The following is a 19,276-nucleotide window of genomic DNA, read 5'->3' on the forward strand; positions in this document are numbered from 1 at the left end:
CTCAGTAGAACTTTAGAACTTTAGATACTAGAGTTTATAATACTTCTGTAGACGCTGAAGATCAACTCAAGCTTTTTACTCCACTACTTTAAGTATAAAAGTAAAAGTAATATAATGTGGATAAAAACTTAGGCTGTGCCACATGGATCTATAGTGCACTACCCCACCTCCCCAAAACCCATTTTTCTAAAAGACATAATGTTATATTAAAATGTAAATGGCAATTAAAAAAATATGTATTTTAGTACAATGCAAATATATTAATAAAGTATAGCTGGGACATTTTGCTTGAGTCTCTGTCACAGATCATCTTTATACTAGGCTACATATGTCTGCTATGTTCTTGCTGGAGTGTGATGTGACGTGTGCAGGTGTGATGGATCGTGTATAAACCAATAGGGAGTTGGAATGGTACCACAATCAAATTCAAATTCTGGATAGAGATTTTCTTGTTTTTTTTTTTGAAAGATGAGAAGTCAGAAATGGAATATGAGTAACAATGCTATGTTTAAAATGTATGGAGTATAAATGACAAATAATTGTGTAAAAAAAATGTAAGAAGAAGTAAATATTCATCTAAAAAATGAATTACCAAAAATGTCTACTTAAGTAAGGTACCATAGTATTTGTACTTGACACCTCTGGTCATAGGCCACCATAAGGGAGGTTACAGAATTATTAGCCACTGTAAAGGAGATTTGGGCCATAGTAAGAGAGTCTGTACAGTTATAAACCACAGTAAAGGACATTATAGAGTTTTGACCAACAGTGAACAGAAGAAGGATATAGAAAGTGAATATGGAGGTTGTAGAATTTTGGGCCATCCTAAGAGAAGTAAGAAAGCTACGCCAGGGTAAGCGAAGTTTATAAGTCACAATACAGGAAATTATGAGATTCCATTTAGGAGATCATTTAGGAGAAAATCATGAGCATCAGTGAGCATCATGAGCATCAGGCTAGGTTATAGCCGAATTTACCACATTAAGGAAAGTTATACAGTTACGGCACACAGTAAGGGTGGTTAGACAATTATGGGCCACTCCAATAGAGGGTTTGGCGTAAGTGAGGTTATCTCACTGGGGTTGATATATCTAAAGCATTTGTATTGATATCTTTCTACTAATATGGCATAGATTACTTTTTGAAAATGTACAGCATATTCTATGGCATTTTATCTTGAGATAGTATGTGACTCACATCTATAGTCCCTAGACAATGAGTAAACATTGAATATATATTTTATCCCAGCCCTTAAAGCCAGTTTAAGTGAAAGACTGTATTTAACATTACCTCATTCTTAAATTAGAATTTTTTGTTAGGGTAACATCTTTTTTGGATGGTCCATTATAGATGTCTCAAAAAGTCTTAACTAACATTCAGCTGAATGTCAATTAAATGCAGATTAACTCCTGAATGTAATTTATTCTGTATAGAATCTAACCCCAACCCTAAACCATGAATCAACCCTAAAATTAACCCCTACATTCAACAGAAAATTATTAACTTTCACTTTAGAGTTCAGTTGCATTTAATAGACATGCAGATGAATGTTAGTTAAGCATCTATGAGGCTATCTATCTATAATAGACCATCCAAATGAAGTAATACCAAAGTAAGTCTTTAGGGATTTAACTGAATGTCCATTGGTCAGTTTCACACAAAAACATAGAAGGACGCACAAATCCATGAGTTACAAATAGAGAGACATATGATTCGAAGACACATTCTCCAGTTAGATATGCCCGGAGGCAACTGTGCTGCATTATAAAAAGAATATTAATCAAAACAATAACTGGCATGTTCAATAACCCAGGAAGGATAGGTTGTATATTTTGGCCTACAGAGAAAAGTGCAAGAGTCCACTCTGGTTTAAGAAATGTATGTCTGGCTATATTGGCCTTGATGACCCTGAATCTTCTACAGGAGGAAATTAAAACAATGATATGACATTCAAGGTGAGATGCAATGCTCATTCTTGTGAGGTAGAGAATCAAAACAAGATATAGATAAGGTGAGAATAGACTTGATCCCTATCGTTGAGCAGAACTGGTTATCAGGGCATCCAACAGGTCAAATTCTTTCAGATGCTTGTGAAATGACACGCTCTGTTGCACTCTCTTGGCATGCTTATGATGCATGTCTGTTATCTGCTGTTATCTGTGTCTATGTATTTCAGGGTTCTGTTGGTAGCCCTGGTGACACTGGACCAGAGGGTCCAGCTGGACCTAAGGTAAAGGCTTTAGCTACTGCACCTTTACCCTGAGAACATTTTATTACATAAATATTAGACACAAAAATTATGTTGGACCAATTGTGTCTTTTTTCTTCAGGGTGACCGTGGACCGACTGGAGCTACTGGGCCACAAGGGGATGTAGGAACTGGATTTCCTGGCCCAAAGGTTAGCAGTTCTAAAATTTCAGCCTGGAATTTAATGATTGCAATGAATGACTTTATTGTGTTGTTACTTCCTTTGTTATTTAGTCTTTACATGTTGTTTTTTTAGGGAGATAAAGGGAATCAGGGCAGACCCGGTCCAGTTGGCCTAGTTGGTGTCGGAGAGCCTGGACTACCTGTAAGTTATAACCCTGGTGCTTTTCTGTTGTTTTTCAAAACTTGTGAGTGTTAAATATGTCCACTAGAGTGAGACATATCCCTGCTGTCTCCTAATTCTTAGGTGACATAACACCCTTAAACTCTATTTGTGGGCCTACAGTTAATAATACAATAATTACAATAAATATTACAATAAATACTTTGTGATAGTCACTGAATGAGTGTTTTTTTTAATTCATGTATGAATTACACTTGTCATTAAAGAAATATTTAAAAAAAAAATTATATTCAGAAGTCAGATTATAATGCTGTATGGAAGCTGTATGGGCAACTCTTGCTTCACATTTAGAAGTACCATATTTTTTGCACAAGATTATAAGGCGCACTATGTCTATTTTCTGGTCTATTTTGCAACTTTAATGCAACTGTAGTAACTAGTAGTAGGAACAGGGGTGTCGCCATCTTTTCCTTCTAAATTAAGCAGGTCTCTACCGAGACCTGTAAAGCTAAGTTAAGTAAGAAAAAAACTGTAATTAAAAAAAACCATTTCAGACAAGTCAGACAAGTCAAACGAGCACTGGATGTAAATCTATACAGATTTCTCTCCTGAAAACTGTTTATTTGGGTGAGTAAGGCACTTCCATTTATTTACAGTAAGCTTAGATTTACAGATCTCCACTAAAGCTGGAGCATTAGCATTAGCGGCTAACTGCTAGTGGATACACTGCTACACTAAGGAACCCTGAGTGTTCCAGTAAGCCAGATCAATATTAGCTACCGGTTTGTCCCATGTAGCTTGTTCTAACATGGTAAATGTGCAGACTAGAGGCCGATAACACTCACTTTGGAACGGCCAAAGAGCTAGCATTCAGAGCGTTTAGCGGCTAATGCTAATACTAAACTGAAACTCAGTTATAACGCTGTACTTCAGCAGAGTGGCTTTACTGCTACTTAATACCTGACTGGTAAAATTTATACATAGGGTGCAACGGACAAGTTTTGGAAAAATTAAGGGAATTTAAGTGCAACTTATAGTGTGAAAAATACGGTAGTGTGTAATGCTTGTGTAACACGTGTAATGCAAGTTGTGGAAGGTTCCTAATGGTGTTCATTCCCATGCAGCATGAATATTCATGCAGTTCCTATAGACCTTGTGGCAGGGTGGAGTGTTGATCATCATTTAGCTCCCCACACATTTTTAATTGGGGATAGATCATGGCTATGGCATAGCAATATGCAGCAATATGCAAACGAGCATTCTCCTTTTGGAATATTGCACTGGAATGTGGGATCCACTGGTTTCAGGATCTTATTAATGTAACACGGGGCTATCAAAGTGCCTGTAATGAAGACAAAAGCCCACGTCATGACACCAGACCTTCTGGATATGTGACTTATGACAACAAACCATTGAAATTGATACTCACCAGTTGTTTCCACCAAGAGTAAAGTTGGACATGTCACTAAGGATGATCCGCTTTCATTCTGAGTCACTCCAGGATACTCTGGCTCGACTCCCTTCCAAGTTTCATTCCTCTCAGTAATTCTTTCTGGGTGCAACAATTCTTTTTACTATTAATGTAGAAACTTGGATCCCACATGATTAAAGCTTTCTGATACTTAATGACACCTTTGAAATTTGTATTTTTTGATATTACTAATTAAGTATATGTCTTTGTAAGGGTCCACCAGGACCACCAGGAGTGCAGGGAAACCAAGGCTTTCCAGGTGAGGGGGTACCAGGACCCAAGGTAAGTACCTATTAACTCCCTTTTTCCCATCCAGCTGCACCATAAACACCTGTTCTACTTTTGTAACGGTGGCTTGTTTTGCTGACCTGTATTTTTTAGGGGGACAGAGGTTATGAAGGTCCAAAGGGTGTACCCGGACCCTCAGGGTTAGGCATAAAGGGTGAAAAGGTAGGATATTTTCTCTGATAATTGACCTTATATGTTAGGCAACAGTTACTCTGGGGCTTTCTCCATTCACTCTAGAAGCTTGACCCATTTTCTTTAGACATTGCAGAAGTCTGCAGGTTTCATAATTATAAAATAACAAATATTTTATAATAATAAAAGTACACATACCTAAATGTATATAGTTAAAAATAATTTAATAATGTAACTAAAAAACACTGAGTGTAAGTAATGGTTTATGCAAAAGTGCAGAAACACCTGAATCATACAAATAGCATTTTATGTATTTATTTATTTTTTGAGGAATGTAAACTAACAGCCCATATTAAATTTGGAAGTTTCATATTTAGATTATACATGGTTAATATGGTAATATAGTGCTTTCTCATCATAAGCATGTGATTAATACTAATAGTCTGTTGCTTACATTTAACTCAGGTCCACGTCTTTAAATAAGATATATCATACATACAGCTCTGGAAGTATGTATCAGTATCAGAATCAGTAACAGCAGTGTCAGCAATGAGTAAAACTGGGCAATATATCCTAAATATCTTTATATTCGACCATTGTACACCCATTGTATACAAGGCGATGACGTTGTCTGCAGCTCTAAAACATATTAATATATTACTTTTCAGAAACTTATCTGTTCTGAAAATGTTGTGAATAAAAAGTACAGACATTTCTTGTGAATTGTGGGAAATAGATGTTAAAAGAACAGACTGTTATACTAATGAAAAAGAGTAATTGTTAACCTATTTTATTCCCTTTTTTTGCTTCTACAGACTACAGACTTCTGCAGTAAAATTTGAGTTGAGATTCTGGAAAATTTGAGTTAGAAAAGATTATTAGATTTTTCACAGACAACACCTCTTCACAGCCCCACTGTCTCATACCATAATTCAGCCCAACACACATCACAGTCCCACACCTAACAAAAACTGGTTCTTTCACCCCAGACACACCTTTCACACACAACAGCCCAACCATTATTATATTTTTATTGTTATTATAGTCTGGCCAATTACATACTAAAACCTTACCCAACACAGTCCATAGTTCTGCCTCTCACACACTACAGCCCTGCCCCTCGCACACAATGGACCTTCCACTCACACACTAAATCCCTGCCCTTCACACATTACAGCCCTACCACTTACACACCACAGCCATACCACACACATTGCTCCCTTAAATGAGAAGTCGTATGTTAGACCTGTAGCACCTGTTTCTTGGCCTTATCATATCTAAAAATATCTGATACCTAAAAATATCTGATGAAGTTGTGAGGAACCCTCATAAATATGAAATGGGAACTTTAAATTCTATTCTTTCTGCACTCTAGGGAAACACTGGAGCTCCAGGTTTGCCAGGACCAGTGGGATTTCCTGGAGCTGGGATCCAGGGAGAAAAGGCAATCTAATAACTTTACCTTTCTTATGGTTCCTCTGTACTTAGACCTTTTAGATGATTAAGTGGTTCTTTTCATTTTTTATAGGATTATCATTTTGTTTCACTATCTATTTTGACAGCTATTAATTGTTTACTCAGGGTGACCAAGGACCAGTTGGCCCACAAGGCCCCAGAGGAACTCCTGGTGTGGGCGTTGTGGGACCAAAGGCAAGTGCTTTAAATAAATAAAAACATTTTTTCTCCATAAAGTGTCTGTTTAAGAACATATTTTATTGGTTCTTTACAGGGGGACCAGGGCTTTCCTGGTGAACACGGACAACCAGGAGAAAGAGGAGTGGGAGAACCTGGCCCAAAAGTAAAGACTTTTACACTGCGTATATTATAACATTATAATCTAAAATTCTGAATATTTTAAAAGTAAGCATTTTTGTCACCTTTGCTCCTCTATACATATAAATGTGTGATGTAACTAATCAGTAAAACACATTGTAAGAAAGCAAAGCAATTTCATGAAGAAGACCTTTACATTTCACTACATGCTATTGTATTTGTGCCACTATAAGACTAAGAGCATGGCCCTTCTTTTTTTAGTGCTAATATATTCTATTTGACCCATTGCATTTTGTCCTATGAAAATGATTTCCTTATCATTAACTTTCATGCAAAACATTGTATCTCTGAATCAAATCAAACTGAGTTTTAAATAAAAAGGTGCACAAGTTAGAATGTTACTTGACTAGCCAGGCCAACAAAATGGAGCCTTCTGAAGTGAGGAGGAAAATTATATCCGGTAAGCTAACTTTGGCTCAATGCAAAGGAAAGTCAGAAGCATGGACTGAATTAAGCTGTTGATAGCTGTTAACAACACATGTGTTGACTTCGTAGAGTGTGTTAATTCAGCATGCTCCTATCATTCCACAGCTAAAAGACAGCACAAGCCTTACTGCTGTTTTTGTATTTTGCACGTGGGCTATATGCTTAAAATAAAAAATATATATATATTTTGCTCAGAAAGTATTCTATATTTTAAAACATTGTTAATTATATTATATAGAGTAGACGAAAGTCATTGTAAATGTTATAGTTTTTGGTCTATTTCGGTTTAATAAGTGTGCAGTGTGTTTTTGTTTTTTGCACTTAGGCTGTATGCTTTAAAAAATGTGTTTGTTTAGAAAGTGTTTTATATTCCTAAACATTGTTAATTATATTAAAGTAGACAGAGAGATTGGTTCTTAACAAACATTGTTTTTAAATAATAAGTCTATGCTTCTTCAGTGTTGCAATGTTAATTAACATCATTCTGAACTGATTTCACTCATTTAAACGGCCTGGAAATGTTTTTAAAAAGCTCAGTTTTAACGCTCTACTTAATAAAAAAATATCAGGTTTAAATCAGGCTCAGGCTCACAAAGACAGTTTAGGGCGCGGGACGATGAGGCAGAACGATGAGCACGGGACGATGAGGCAGAACGTGCACGGGCTTGGGCTGAGTCGGGCTGGATTTTTTGGGCCTGATCTAAGCTCTAACCTCTTAACTTTCAGTGGAATTTTAGTTTCAAATTATTGCAAAGCATTTCTGTCTCTGTTTTGGCAAAACATGGCAACATTTGAGATGCAAGGTTTTTGTGTGACAGTAATGATATAGTTTACATTAAATTCCAGTTTTGTTGTTAAAATAGGTAAATGTTATGTGTTTTCCAGGGTGAGCCAGGACCAGATGGCGCTCCTGGAATTCCTGGTATCCCAGGAGAAGATGGATCTGTAGGGCCAAAGGTAGGCACAATTCACTTATTAACTATATAGTTATAGTGTGCATACATCTGATAAGATATATGCATATAACATGTATATGTTATGGATATAACAGCAGGCAGGGTGATTAGTTCTGTTTGGAGATACAGTGTGATATACAGAAAACATGAAGGTGGCTAGAGAGCAGATTATTACAGCCTAACTAATAGGAAAGAGGCAGGCGGTAACACAGACACGGAAGCACCCTGAAACCCAGGCAACAATTGCAAATACACGCAAAACCAGAGTGATGGTGTGGATGACCTTTCTCTATATCCATGAACCGCTGGATCTACAGCCTTAATGCAAGGGCAACATCATTATCAAACCAAACAGGTTTGGGTACAGTGGGAGGACTTCATAGGAAGGCTTGGGAATTCTAGGACATAGTAAAACATGATGGTTCAAACCCCTGTAAAATACATTGTGTGTGGCGAAACCTGAAAGAAAGAATACAAAAAAAAATCTTTAGGTTGATCGGACCATTTCCTGCACACAAACATCTCGTATGGTTCATTTCACCTTGTGACATATTCTGTTACTTCTCACATGTTTTTATGACCGTGTTTTTGAAGACCAGTCAAACTTGTAATGATAAGAACTATGTGATAAGATCTAATCTTTCTTGGCAATGATCTAATCTTGGAAAGATCTAATCTTTCTGAGCTCTGGTCTGTTGAGACTTAAAATTCCCAACAACAACAACCAATGACTTAGCAATTTTTCAGTTTAAACATGGCATGAGTGCTTACATTCTTTAGTTCTGACCACTGTGGTATGCTGACTTGTCATTAGCGCTTGCTAAGCTGAAAATATCTGATAATGGCTCTTGAGCTTGGGTTAGTTTGTGCCACTTGAAATTTTTGCTTGCTTTTGAGCTGTTCTTAGGGGCTGTGCGTCAGACGATGTATAGCTGTATAAGTTTTGAGCTTTTACTTTATTTTAAGAACGCTTTTGAACCTTCGAATAGGCTCTGCTCTTCGGTTTCCCACAGTTTCGAATGGTGGCTTGTTTTGTTCATGATGGTCTGTCATGCTATGAGATCTAGGTCCTGTTTTGTACAAAAAGCACATAACAATTAGTAGTTGACAGTAATTTAATTGTATCCATCAGACATGGCCTTTTCTTTCTTGCTAATGCCATCATGGTGCCCAGGGGTGTCGCTAGCCCTTTTTTAGGTTTTTTTTTCTCTTAAGCATACAGATAATGCATGTGTAATTTCACATATTTATTTCTAACACAACAGCAAGTGATATAAAAGGTCTGCAAGAAGCAGATAATAATCTGATAATAACATTAATAATCAGTTATAACATATAAATAGAAAGGGCAACAATATAGATGGCTGTGGGTTCACTATTTGGCAAACAACAGGTCATTGTTGCCCTTTCTATGTATGTGTTATAACTGATTATTAATGATTTTTAAAGCATTTACAACCTAATTAGTAACCAGTAATAAACTAATTGTAAACATTTATAAACTGTTTATAAAGGCAGTCTTATTTTAAAAAGTCATTTCTTTTACTGCAGACTGTATAATTTCTTCTGTTTGTGTGTGTTTTTAACTCACTTGTTGTCCTTGGATTTGTTTAACCTTAGGGTGAGATGGGGTTACCTGGGGTAAAAGGTGCTCCTGGTGGACCAGGAATAGGACTTCCAGGGGAAAAGGCAAGTTTTCATTGTTTGTAATACTTTACTACATACTTTCCCATATCCCCACTAAACAAAGGCAATCAAAAGTAAAGGACTGTATTAGTCATGTTCCTAACTACTACGCATGCTTTGACGTATCCTGATCCATTTCCTGCAAGTTGCATAACAATCCATTTCGCAAAAGCCATTTTATATCCATTTAGGAGACGTAAATTCCAACTGCCACCCTACACACCTTGTTGCATCACAGTCTTAGGGCAAATATTTGCTGTTCTTCTATTGTGTATTGTAGTTGCATAGCTCGCCTTTATCCAGGATTTCCTTTTTAGGGAAAAGAGGGATGTTGGCATATTTTTTTTTAAAGCAGACACATGGAGCTGGGCAGAGTGCAGGGGAAACTAGGGGGGAAAAATACAATGGACACAATAGAAGATCTGCAAATATTCTATTTAACATTAAAAAATCCAGAATTTCCCTCTGGGATAAATAAAGTATATATATATATATATATATATATATATATATATATATATATATATATCCTAAGACCATGATGTAACTGTGTTACATTAAAATGGTACATACCCTAGAAATTAAAAAAACACAAATTTCCATTAAAGTTCTATTAAAGACAAAGCACACTGCACTTACTTCATGTATAAAAACTGGAAATTAGAGTCAGTTCTTTCAACTCAAATAAACAAAATAAACACACTGAATGTGCCATAGTCAATCTGGGTTCAACTGCTTGTTAATGCATAAAGTAATATTTTTTAATAGTTTTCTCTTTAAAAAAAAACATAGCAGAAATTCTCTTAGATAATTTAAATTAAATTTAGCTTGTTAACAATAGCTATAAATTAAGCTAATAAACTATAAAAGTGCTTCCAGCACAGAAACAACACAGAGCTTATCTCATACAATAATAGAAAAAGGCAGCTCACAGAAAGTTCAAAATGAACATTCTGGGGGTAGATTTTAATGATTTAAAGTGGGAAAAACACAATGAATATGAATATGAACTGTGGTGGTTTCCCTATAGGGTGATAGGGGTGACCGTGGAGTTCGAGGTTTCCCTGGATCTACTGGACCTGTAGGACCATCAGGTGCTAAAGTAAGGCACATTTTCTTTGTTCTCTGAGAATGTTGAGTTTTAATGTCATGCTCATCTTTTTAACTTGTCATGTCATCTCTTTCATTTGTGTATCAGACTGTGTTCCTGGAGGACCTCAGCACTAAGTTTGAAGTAGGACTCCAGTGTAAAATTGTGATAACATGCTTTAGAATGGATCATATGGGGCATTTTGCCTTGCATAAATTGCTTTTTACACCGTTATCCAAGCTTAGTAGCTTCCCACCTCATTGGTAGAATCCGGAGAGCCATGACATTTAAAACGAGGTATTAAGAACTTTAAAAGTGCTCAAGAAGCTTATTAAAACCCGTAGCATAACAATCTCCAGATGCTGCCATCTTAAGGTAAAGGTAAAGAGTGTAAACTTTTAAAAAAAAAAGCTTTTTGTGTAGGACGCTGTTGGACATGCTATCAACAGGAATATTTGGATCATGGGAGAATACTTGTAGGAACTCCATGCCATTTGTTGCCCCTGGTTATCTTAAACTTTCTTAGCATTGCATAAATATAATGAGTGTACATTTAAAATAATTTGTCTCATTTGTCAAATAGTGTTAATGATGCTAGGCTGAAAAGATAAAGATATGACAATGTTAAAAATGTTTGCAGAGAGGGAGAAATGATAGATTGATTGACTGACATACTAAATGGAATTAATGTTTTATATATATTGTGTGTTTTAGGGAGAGCCCGGTAGTCTGGGTATGACAGGGATGCCTGGCCCTCCTGGTCGTGGATTGCCTGGTTCAAAGGTAATGGTAATCCTTCTCATGTATCTTATCTTTATCTAATATGTTATTGTCTTATTGGTCTACATTCTGCAGTAAACATTTACATTACTTTACCACATGATACAACTTATTATATACTTACTATTCCTTATAGTTTCAGTGGAGCCCCGCACTGGAGGGTTTGGTGTGCTTATAATGTGATCATTATAACATGTTCATTGTGTTTATTGACAGGGTGAACTAGGTCCCATTGGTCAACCAGGTCCAGTAGGAGAGCCTGGCATTGGAATTGCGGGGCCTAAGGTAACACATTCTAAGAGAAGGGATATGTCACTAATCTTAAAGGGGCATTTTGGCCTAAAATTAGGATATAATAAGCAGTGTTGGGCACGTTACTTTGAAAAAGTAATTAGTTATAGTTACTCGTTACTTCTCTAAAAAAGTAACTGAGTTACTAACGGAGTTACTCCACTATAAAAGTAATTAGTTACCAGTAAAAGTAACTATGCGTTACTTTTTATTATTCGCCCGTCAAAAAAAGGAAATCAATTATGCATTTACTATTATTATTAGAGAAATAACAAACGAAAATGAACCCAAAATGTTGACAAAAATATAATCTAACGAATTTCAAAAAAACTAAACGAAATTCTCCACAGAACCAAAGAAAATTACTAAAACTTGTAATACTGAAAAAAACGGAAAAAACGGAAAAACGCGTCTGGGGATGAAATTAAACAAACCAAGCCACACTCAAAGGAAATATGTATATATAAACAAAACAAAATAATGGACAAAAACAACAATCTAAATGGTATTAATATAACCAAAAGAGAATAGAGCTTAGATCGGGCCCAAAAAATCCGACCCGACCCAGCCGGAGCCCGTGCACGTTCTGCCCAAGCCGGAACCATGAACTGTCATTATGAGCCCGAGCCCGACCGATCCGCCCCATAAACTGTCTGTTTTCGGGCTGATTGAATGAGCGAAATATAATCACAATTATGTTAATTAACACTATAACATAAAAGCATAGAACTATTATTTAATTTAATGATTTTTAAGAACAGCTAAACACAGTGCTGCAAGTCAAACGCGGAGGCGTTCACGTGCGCCCAGAGCTACGTGATTACATTTTTCATTTTTTTTCTGTTCAGTAAGTTTTTAGGGTGGGCTTGCTAGTTTTTATTAGTTTTCACAAATATCATCAGAGAGATCAATCTAAGAAACGTGAGAGAGAAAGAGAGAGAGAGAGAAAGAGAGAGAGAGATATAAACAACTCACAGGTAAATGTTCTCACACACTGTATCTGCTGTTTCTCTTTCATCTGCCTCGCACGCATATTGTAATCCCATACATAGTTCTGCAGTTTCTCAGTGTTTTCTGTCGTATTTTGCGGCTAGCGCGAGCGCTTTGCACAAGAACTAACGGACCACGAGGTGCCGCGCGCTCGGCACAACACCGCCCTGTACAACTCCGCTGTACAACAGCGCTTATAAATAAATTAAACACGAAAATGAGGGTATTCTATCAGTAATTTCAGTTCGTTTTAGTTAGTTTTATAAACACAAAATACAGTTCGAGATAGTTATGTTTTTTTTTTACTTTTAATTACCGTTTTTATTAGATTCAGTTAACACAAATGTTTTTTCACTTTCAGTTTTCGCTATTTCGTTCGCTTCAGTGAACAATAATAATTGGTTACTTAGCAACATTGTGATTATCACACCAGAGCTTTATATAAAATAAAAATAGGAGCCCGATTTCGGGTCGGTCCTCGGGTCAGGTCGTGTTCGGGCAGAGAATCTAAGCTCTAAAATAGAAAGCAGCAGCACCACAAAAACCAGAGCAGCTAAAAAGAGCTTAACGTCCTTAATTCGGAACTTGGGCTGTCCACGGCAATCACTGAATTGATTAGAGCACGCAAATCGTCACAATTGTGCCTCACTTCACCACGCCAACCCACGTAAACCACAGGCACAGCGGCCAGAAGCTCAAGTTCACCCGAAAGAGGAGGGGCAGGGCAAAGCGAAGTTCAAAAAAAAAAGTTCATAGAGCAGCTAAAGTAACGTGCAGTAACGGGGTGTCGGAAATGGTAACGGCGTTATAGTTACAGTCATAGTAATTAGTTAGATTACTCGTTACTGAAAAAAGTAACGGCGTTAGTAACGCCGTTAGTTTTAACGCCGTTACTCCCAACACTGGTAATAAGTTCTTTTTCTTGTTATGCAAGATGACAAGATGAGTGATTCTGAACCAATGACTGTATAGACTGTATGCTCTTTTTTGTAATTAAGATGTGTTGGCATGTTTTATGGTTACAAAAAGATATGTGGATTTCTGTTAGTTTCTGTTTTAATATATACAGCTCTGGAAAAAAATAAGAGACCACTTAAAAGTGATGAGTTTCTTTAATTTTACCAAATTGAAAACCTCTGGAAAATAATTAAGAGGAAGATAGATGAACACAAGCCATAAAACCAAGCTGATCTGCTTAAATTTTGGCATCAGGAGTGGCATAAAGTTATCCAAAAGCAGTGTGTAAGACGGGTGGAGGAGAACATTCCAAGATGAATGAAAACTGTGATTAAAAACCAGTGTTATTCTACCAAATATTGATTTCTGAATATAAATTTGAATAAAATTTGAATATAAACTTTCTTTGCATTATTTGAGTTCTGAAAGCTATACATCTTTTTTGTTATTTCAGCCACTTCTCATTTTCTGCAAATAAATGCTCTAAATGACAGACAAACTTTTAGCAGTATTATTTTTTATGAAGAAAGTTGCCATAAAACATTGAAACTACACATAAAACTATGGTAAAATAGTATATCTTATATAATTTTAGTAAACAAAATATGTACATTTCTGTGTTTCTTTGCTCGCTTTAGCTGCCATCTTGCCAGCGACTCTTATACCCTTGATTTGGAGTGTGCCTCTAAAAATAAGATTTTGAAGGGTCATGTAGCCCTAACACTTCATCCTCCCCTCCAGCCTAACAAGAATCGGGACACCCTACCCCTAGACGTGCACATTCAAAAAAGGAGGGGTAGGGCAAAGTGGTAGGGCCAAGGGGTGAAATGGGATTGGGCAAGATTGTTTGCTTAATGCACAGATTCACAGACTATCAAGATGCATTTAAAGCCTTTTCTGGGATTATTTTATATCTCTATTGGCTTTCTTTTAGGGTAACAGAGGACCACCTGGGCCAACTGGGCCACAAGGGATAAAGGGAGAGGGCTTCCCTGGGGTTCAGGTGTGTAGTAACGCTCTAAGAAATATGAGGGTAATATAAGAGGGGAAAATCTATGTTTTGTAATCTCGTCTTAATTTTCCTATTTTTCTGACAATAGGGACCTCCAGGGTTGAGAGGACCACCAGGGGAAATGGGCCCAGAAGGCAAAGGAATACCAGGACCTAAGGTATTGAAACATGGCATTCCTGTTAACCATAATCAACTGTGACTTGAGAACAACACTCTCAGAACTCTCTGAAAACTATAAACCTTAACATAACCTAAATAATGTGTGTGTTAATAGGGAGAGAGAGGAATACCTGGGGTTTCTGGCCCTCCCGGATCACCTGGAATAGGTCTTTTTGGACCAAAGGTGAGTCAACACTAGGAAAAGTCTTTCAGATTATTATTTCTTTAGGTTAATAGAGGAATGAATATGTTTGCCTATAATGTTTTTGTTGGATCACTTTTAAGGGTGCGACTGGCCAGCAAGGCCCTCCAGGTCCATCAGGTGCACCTGGAGAGGGCATTCAAGGGCCAAAGGTAAGACTGTTAGCCATTAGCTTTATTGATATTGAAAGTTTAAAGGGTTTGTGGTAATCCTTTAGACTCTTGACTAACGGTACCTGAGATTTCAGGGGGAGCCAGGATTTCAAGGATCACCAGGCCCAAGAGGACCCCCGGGAGACGGCCTCCCTGGAGAGAAGGTGCTAGAAAGATGATTTTTAATGCATCATAGCATCACTGTACACTTACCTAATTTGGAACATCTGTCAATGCCCAGTTTGTGATAGCCATACTCTAGCCCTTGACCAGTGGCCAACTTCTGACCAAAGAGCCACACTTGTGTGGATAAATACAACTGTTGCTGTTGAAAGACTAAATATTTTCAATTGGTTCAGGGTGACAGAGGTCTGTCGGGTGAACGTGGGAGAAAAGGAGACAGAGGGGATTTTGGGCCATCTGGACAAACAGGACCAGCGGTATTATTATTGTTCTATTGAGAAAAATATATATATATATCTGATATCTGTATGCATTAAATGGTGCTCTCTGTTTACTCAAGACCATAACTGTTGATACAATCATCATCTTGTGAAAAAAGAGCTGGATACTGGAAAAATGTTAGTTGACTTATCTTGTAATAACTGTCTTAGTCACTGTATCAACCCCAAAAATACTATAGAAAAATCTCATATTATAACTGTTTTTGTTGCAGGGGGAACCTGGAGAGAAAGGGGACCCAGGTCTCTCAGTAAGTGCAAAGCACAGTTTTTGAGAATGTTCTGTTAAAGAAACTTTTCAGTCTGATCCAGAACTGATTTTATTTTCAATTTTCCCCACAGAGAGAAGAAGTGATCAAAATAATCAGGGAAATCTGTGGTAATGTCACATGCACACACCTGCCAAACTGTTTATAGTTAATTAGAATCAGCTATATAGTTTTGTATTTAAATAAGCAATGCATGAATACTGATACTGGTAAACTGGCAACCTTCTAAACATCAGAAGCTCAGAAAACCATACTTTGTTAATTTATGAAGTACTCTGTAAGAATCAGCAGAGCTCTGGTGGGACTAACGTCACGCTTCTTGCCCTACACTGCTGCTAAGACCAGCACAAGTTCAGTGGTGCCTGCTGATCCCGAGCTCCTTAGAGCCCACTGAACCCGGAGACATCAGAAAGTTTATAAATGCAGCGAGATGTTAACAGGCTGTAAAAAAAAAAAACGCTGGTTAAAAAAGGTGAAACTTACTCACCCAGCCTCGCACTTGGTTGATAAAAATGTATTAATGCATTACTAATTTAAATATATATTTTATTTGTATTATGTTTTCTATGTTTTCTATTTATTTTGACTACAATTGTGGCTTAGACCAGCAGTAAGAAAAAATCTATCGTGCAGCCAGTGTTCAAAAATTAGCTGCAACAAATTTGTATCTCTTTTGAAAGGAATTATGTTTACATGCTTAAAAATAAGGGTGCTGCAATAGTTATTTAAACCCTTTTTGTAAAATTATGTGTATGTGTAAGTATAAAGAAGCTTTTTTGAAGTTTGAATTTTGTTTGAAGTTTTTACACTGGAAAAAAATATATGTTCTCCTAAATCTTTAGTTTCCCCATGTTGAGAATGTTATATATGTTTTGTAGCATTGATAATCTCTTTTGATTGATTGATATAAGACACAATGCATAATTAAGCCATTTTCAAGAAAACATGTTCAGTAGACTATTATAAACAAATAAAAATTACTTGAAAATCAACAGTCTAAAAACAACAAAGCTATAGGATATTTAGACTAGATTTAATGGAATTTCTCTTGCTAAGATAACATTTTTGCAGTGTATTGTATTACTTCAATTTTAAGAATGTTGTAAGAAGACATTTTAGAGAGGGATCTAAATTCTCTACACAAAGCATAAAATCTGGAAGATACTATCTATAAAAAAAATCTCAATTGAACAATAAGGCTTCCAGTGTGTACAAAAAGAGCTTTTTTTAGAGTATCCAGGCTTTAGACAGATTCTGTATGTCTCGTTGTTTCAGGCTGCGGTCTGAAGTGCAGGGAGAGTCCCTTGGAGCTGGTGTTTGTGATTGACAGCTCGGAGAGCGTGGGCCCAGAGAACTTCGAGGTTGTGAAAGACTTTGTAAACTCGCTGGTTGACCGTGTATCTGTGAGCAGAGAGGTTACCCGGGTAGGGGTGGTGGTGTACAGCTACATAGACATGGTGGTGGTCGACCTGCTGCAGCTGTTTGACCAGGCCAGAGTAAAGGCCGCAGTGAGAAACATGCCCTACCTGGGAGAGGGCACGTTCACGGGCAGTGCCATCCGCCGTGCCACAGGCCTCTTCCAGGCCTCCCGTCCAGGGGTCAAGAGGGTTGCTGTGGTTTTGACAGATGGACTGGCAGACAGACGAGATAGAGTGCCGCTGGGCGAAGCTGTAGAAGAGGCGCACGCTGCCGACATAGAGATATTCGTTATTGGAGTGATGAATCGTGGTGACCCACGGTACCAGCAGTTTGAGAACGAGATGAACTACATGGCGTCATATCCAAATGAGGAGCACGTCCACCTGATCAATGACTTTATCAGCCTGTCCAGTAAGTATTGAAACCCTTAAACACTTAAAATTTAGACTTGTTTTTTCAGTCATTCAGTCAGGAATCTATCCTAATGTATTTTATTAGTATAAAATATTAAGTACTTACAGTGGCCAAGAATTAAAAGTGGCTATCAAATTAAAACCATGACATTAAAACACTGTGTGCTACATTTTACAAATACAACAAAAACAGAAACACTTATATCAAAAAAACAACATGTGCTATTTAATAAACAAACGTATAGCAGATTGACAGCCACAGATACATAAAAAAAGCCAGCCTTTGAAATGCTGCGAAACCAGTCACACCACAATGAAACCTAGGAACGATACGCTGATGCTGCATGAGAAAGGAATGTTATCAATGCCGCGGGGCGAGCAGAGGCATTAATAACCTTTCTTTCAGCTAAACTAATGCTACCAAACTCTTACCTCTGACTTGGTGATTCAGTGATTGGACAGTTTAACCACGTCAAAGCCCCAGAGTCCACTATATATCATAAAGTCCGACACAAACAGTGCCCGCTTTGACGGGTGTTCTGTCGAGTTGAGCTGCCTTGTCAAACCATGCTCCCATAATGTATATTAAGGTCTCTGTAAAACACGGAATCCACCTTTAAACCTATAGTTACTTACAGAAGATAGCTAACGTTAACTAGCTGGTGTAAACAGAGCTACAAGCTTCTTAGCTAACGAGACAATGTTGGCGCTGCTAACCGCATCTCGCTATGCAGCTAACCCAGGCTGGGTAGTGCAGCTAACTGGGGCTGGCTAGCACTGCTAATCACAGCTGGCTATGCTGCCAACCGTGTTCACCCTGGATACTGGAATTCTAAGCTTACTATAAATAAACGTAAGCTCTTTACTCACCCAAATAAACATTTGGGTTTTTCTGGAGTAATATGTGTAGATTTTAAAAGTAAATGTTTTTTTTTAAAGAATTGCAGTTTTTTTAACTTGGATGTTTTCTCCAGCTTCCCCATTAAAAGGGAAACATGGTGACACTCACTTCAATATATGCATCCTTACTGATGTCACTTAAAGTGCCTTATAATCTGATATGCCTTATGTATAATAAAGAACAGAAAATAGACGTTCATTGATAGTGTGCCTTATAATCCGGTGTGCTATATAGTCCGAAAAATACGGTACATGAGATCAGTGAAAACACTTATTGCAAGTTTACTTTTTACAGTTTAGCAATAGGACACACCCAGTGTTGATTTATAGGACAATTACTGATAGCTCAAACAAACAATGTAGCACTTGCTAATTAAAAAAAATGTCTGCTGTATCTATACCTAAATCTACACTCCTTGTTTTCACAGCCTTGGAAAGTAAGTTACTAAGTCATATCTGTGAACATGGTGATGGAGGGTTATTTGGTCCAGATCGGAATGGTCTATTCCCACTTAGCCCTGAGCCCACACTAGAGAGTCCAGAGACATCTACTTATGATAATAACTTCCACACAGCTGGCACAGAGGTGAGGGGAACATGTCTATTGTTTATATTTTACAGCACACTGAAAAGTAGCAACTGAAGCACCTTCACCTATTTGAAATAACATTTGGATATTTTGCCAACTTACAAAATAACATATCACATACAATTCTGAGCGGGGATTTAAAATGACTTTAACTACAGCTTTCCAACCTCGTAAACAGTCATGCTTAACGCCACTATCATACACCTGTGAAAGTTTATTGTATAAAACAGGGTGGGTGGAGTTGCAGG

General features: G+C 37.3%; 1 protein-coding gene across 1 annotated transcript in view; it reads left to right on the plus strand.

The window, feature by feature from the left end:
* col28a1a (collagen, type XXVIII, alpha 1a) overlaps nt 1-19,276 on the plus strand; it is a 35,677-nt gene that overhangs the window by 14,609 nt on the left and 1,792 nt on the right. The window contains exons 11-33 of the mRNA XM_007236460.4: nt 2,177-2,230; nt 2,331-2,399; nt 2,505-2,573; nt 4,237-4,305; nt 4,405-4,473; nt 5,819-5,887; nt 6,025-6,093; nt 6,173-6,241; nt 7,588-7,659; nt 9,279-9,347; nt 10,375-10,446; nt 11,149-11,217; nt 11,431-11,499; nt 14,387-14,455; nt 14,553-14,621; nt 14,739-14,807; nt 14,909-14,977; nt 15,073-15,141; nt 15,337-15,417; nt 15,654-15,689; nt 15,781-15,817; nt 16,983-17,537; nt 18,868-19,025. Of these exons, the coding sequence (XP_007236522.3) occupies nt 2,177-2,230; nt 2,331-2,399; nt 2,505-2,573; nt 4,237-4,305; nt 4,405-4,473; nt 5,819-5,887; nt 6,025-6,093; nt 6,173-6,241; nt 7,588-7,659; nt 9,279-9,347; nt 10,375-10,446; nt 11,149-11,217; nt 11,431-11,499; nt 14,387-14,455; nt 14,553-14,621; nt 14,739-14,807; nt 14,909-14,977; nt 15,073-15,141; nt 15,337-15,417; nt 15,654-15,689; nt 15,781-15,817; nt 16,983-17,537; nt 18,868-19,025 (2,100 nt within the window). The remainder of the gene's footprint in view (nt 1-2,176; nt 2,231-2,330; nt 2,400-2,504; nt 2,574-4,236; nt 4,306-4,404; nt 4,474-5,818; nt 5,888-6,024; nt 6,094-6,172; nt 6,242-7,587; nt 7,660-9,278; nt 9,348-10,374; nt 10,447-11,148; nt 11,218-11,430; nt 11,500-14,386; nt 14,456-14,552; nt 14,622-14,738; nt 14,808-14,908; nt 14,978-15,072; nt 15,142-15,336; nt 15,418-15,653; nt 15,690-15,780; nt 15,818-16,982; nt 17,538-18,867; nt 19,026-19,276) is intronic.

The sequence above is a fragment of the Astyanax mexicanus genome, chromosome 3, assembly GCF_023375975.1.
Source record: "Astyanax mexicanus isolate ESR-SI-001 chromosome 3, AstMex3_surface, whole genome shotgun sequence".
Taxonomy (NCBI): Eukaryota; Metazoa; Chordata; class Actinopteri; order Characiformes; family Acestrorhamphidae; genus Astyanax; species Astyanax mexicanus.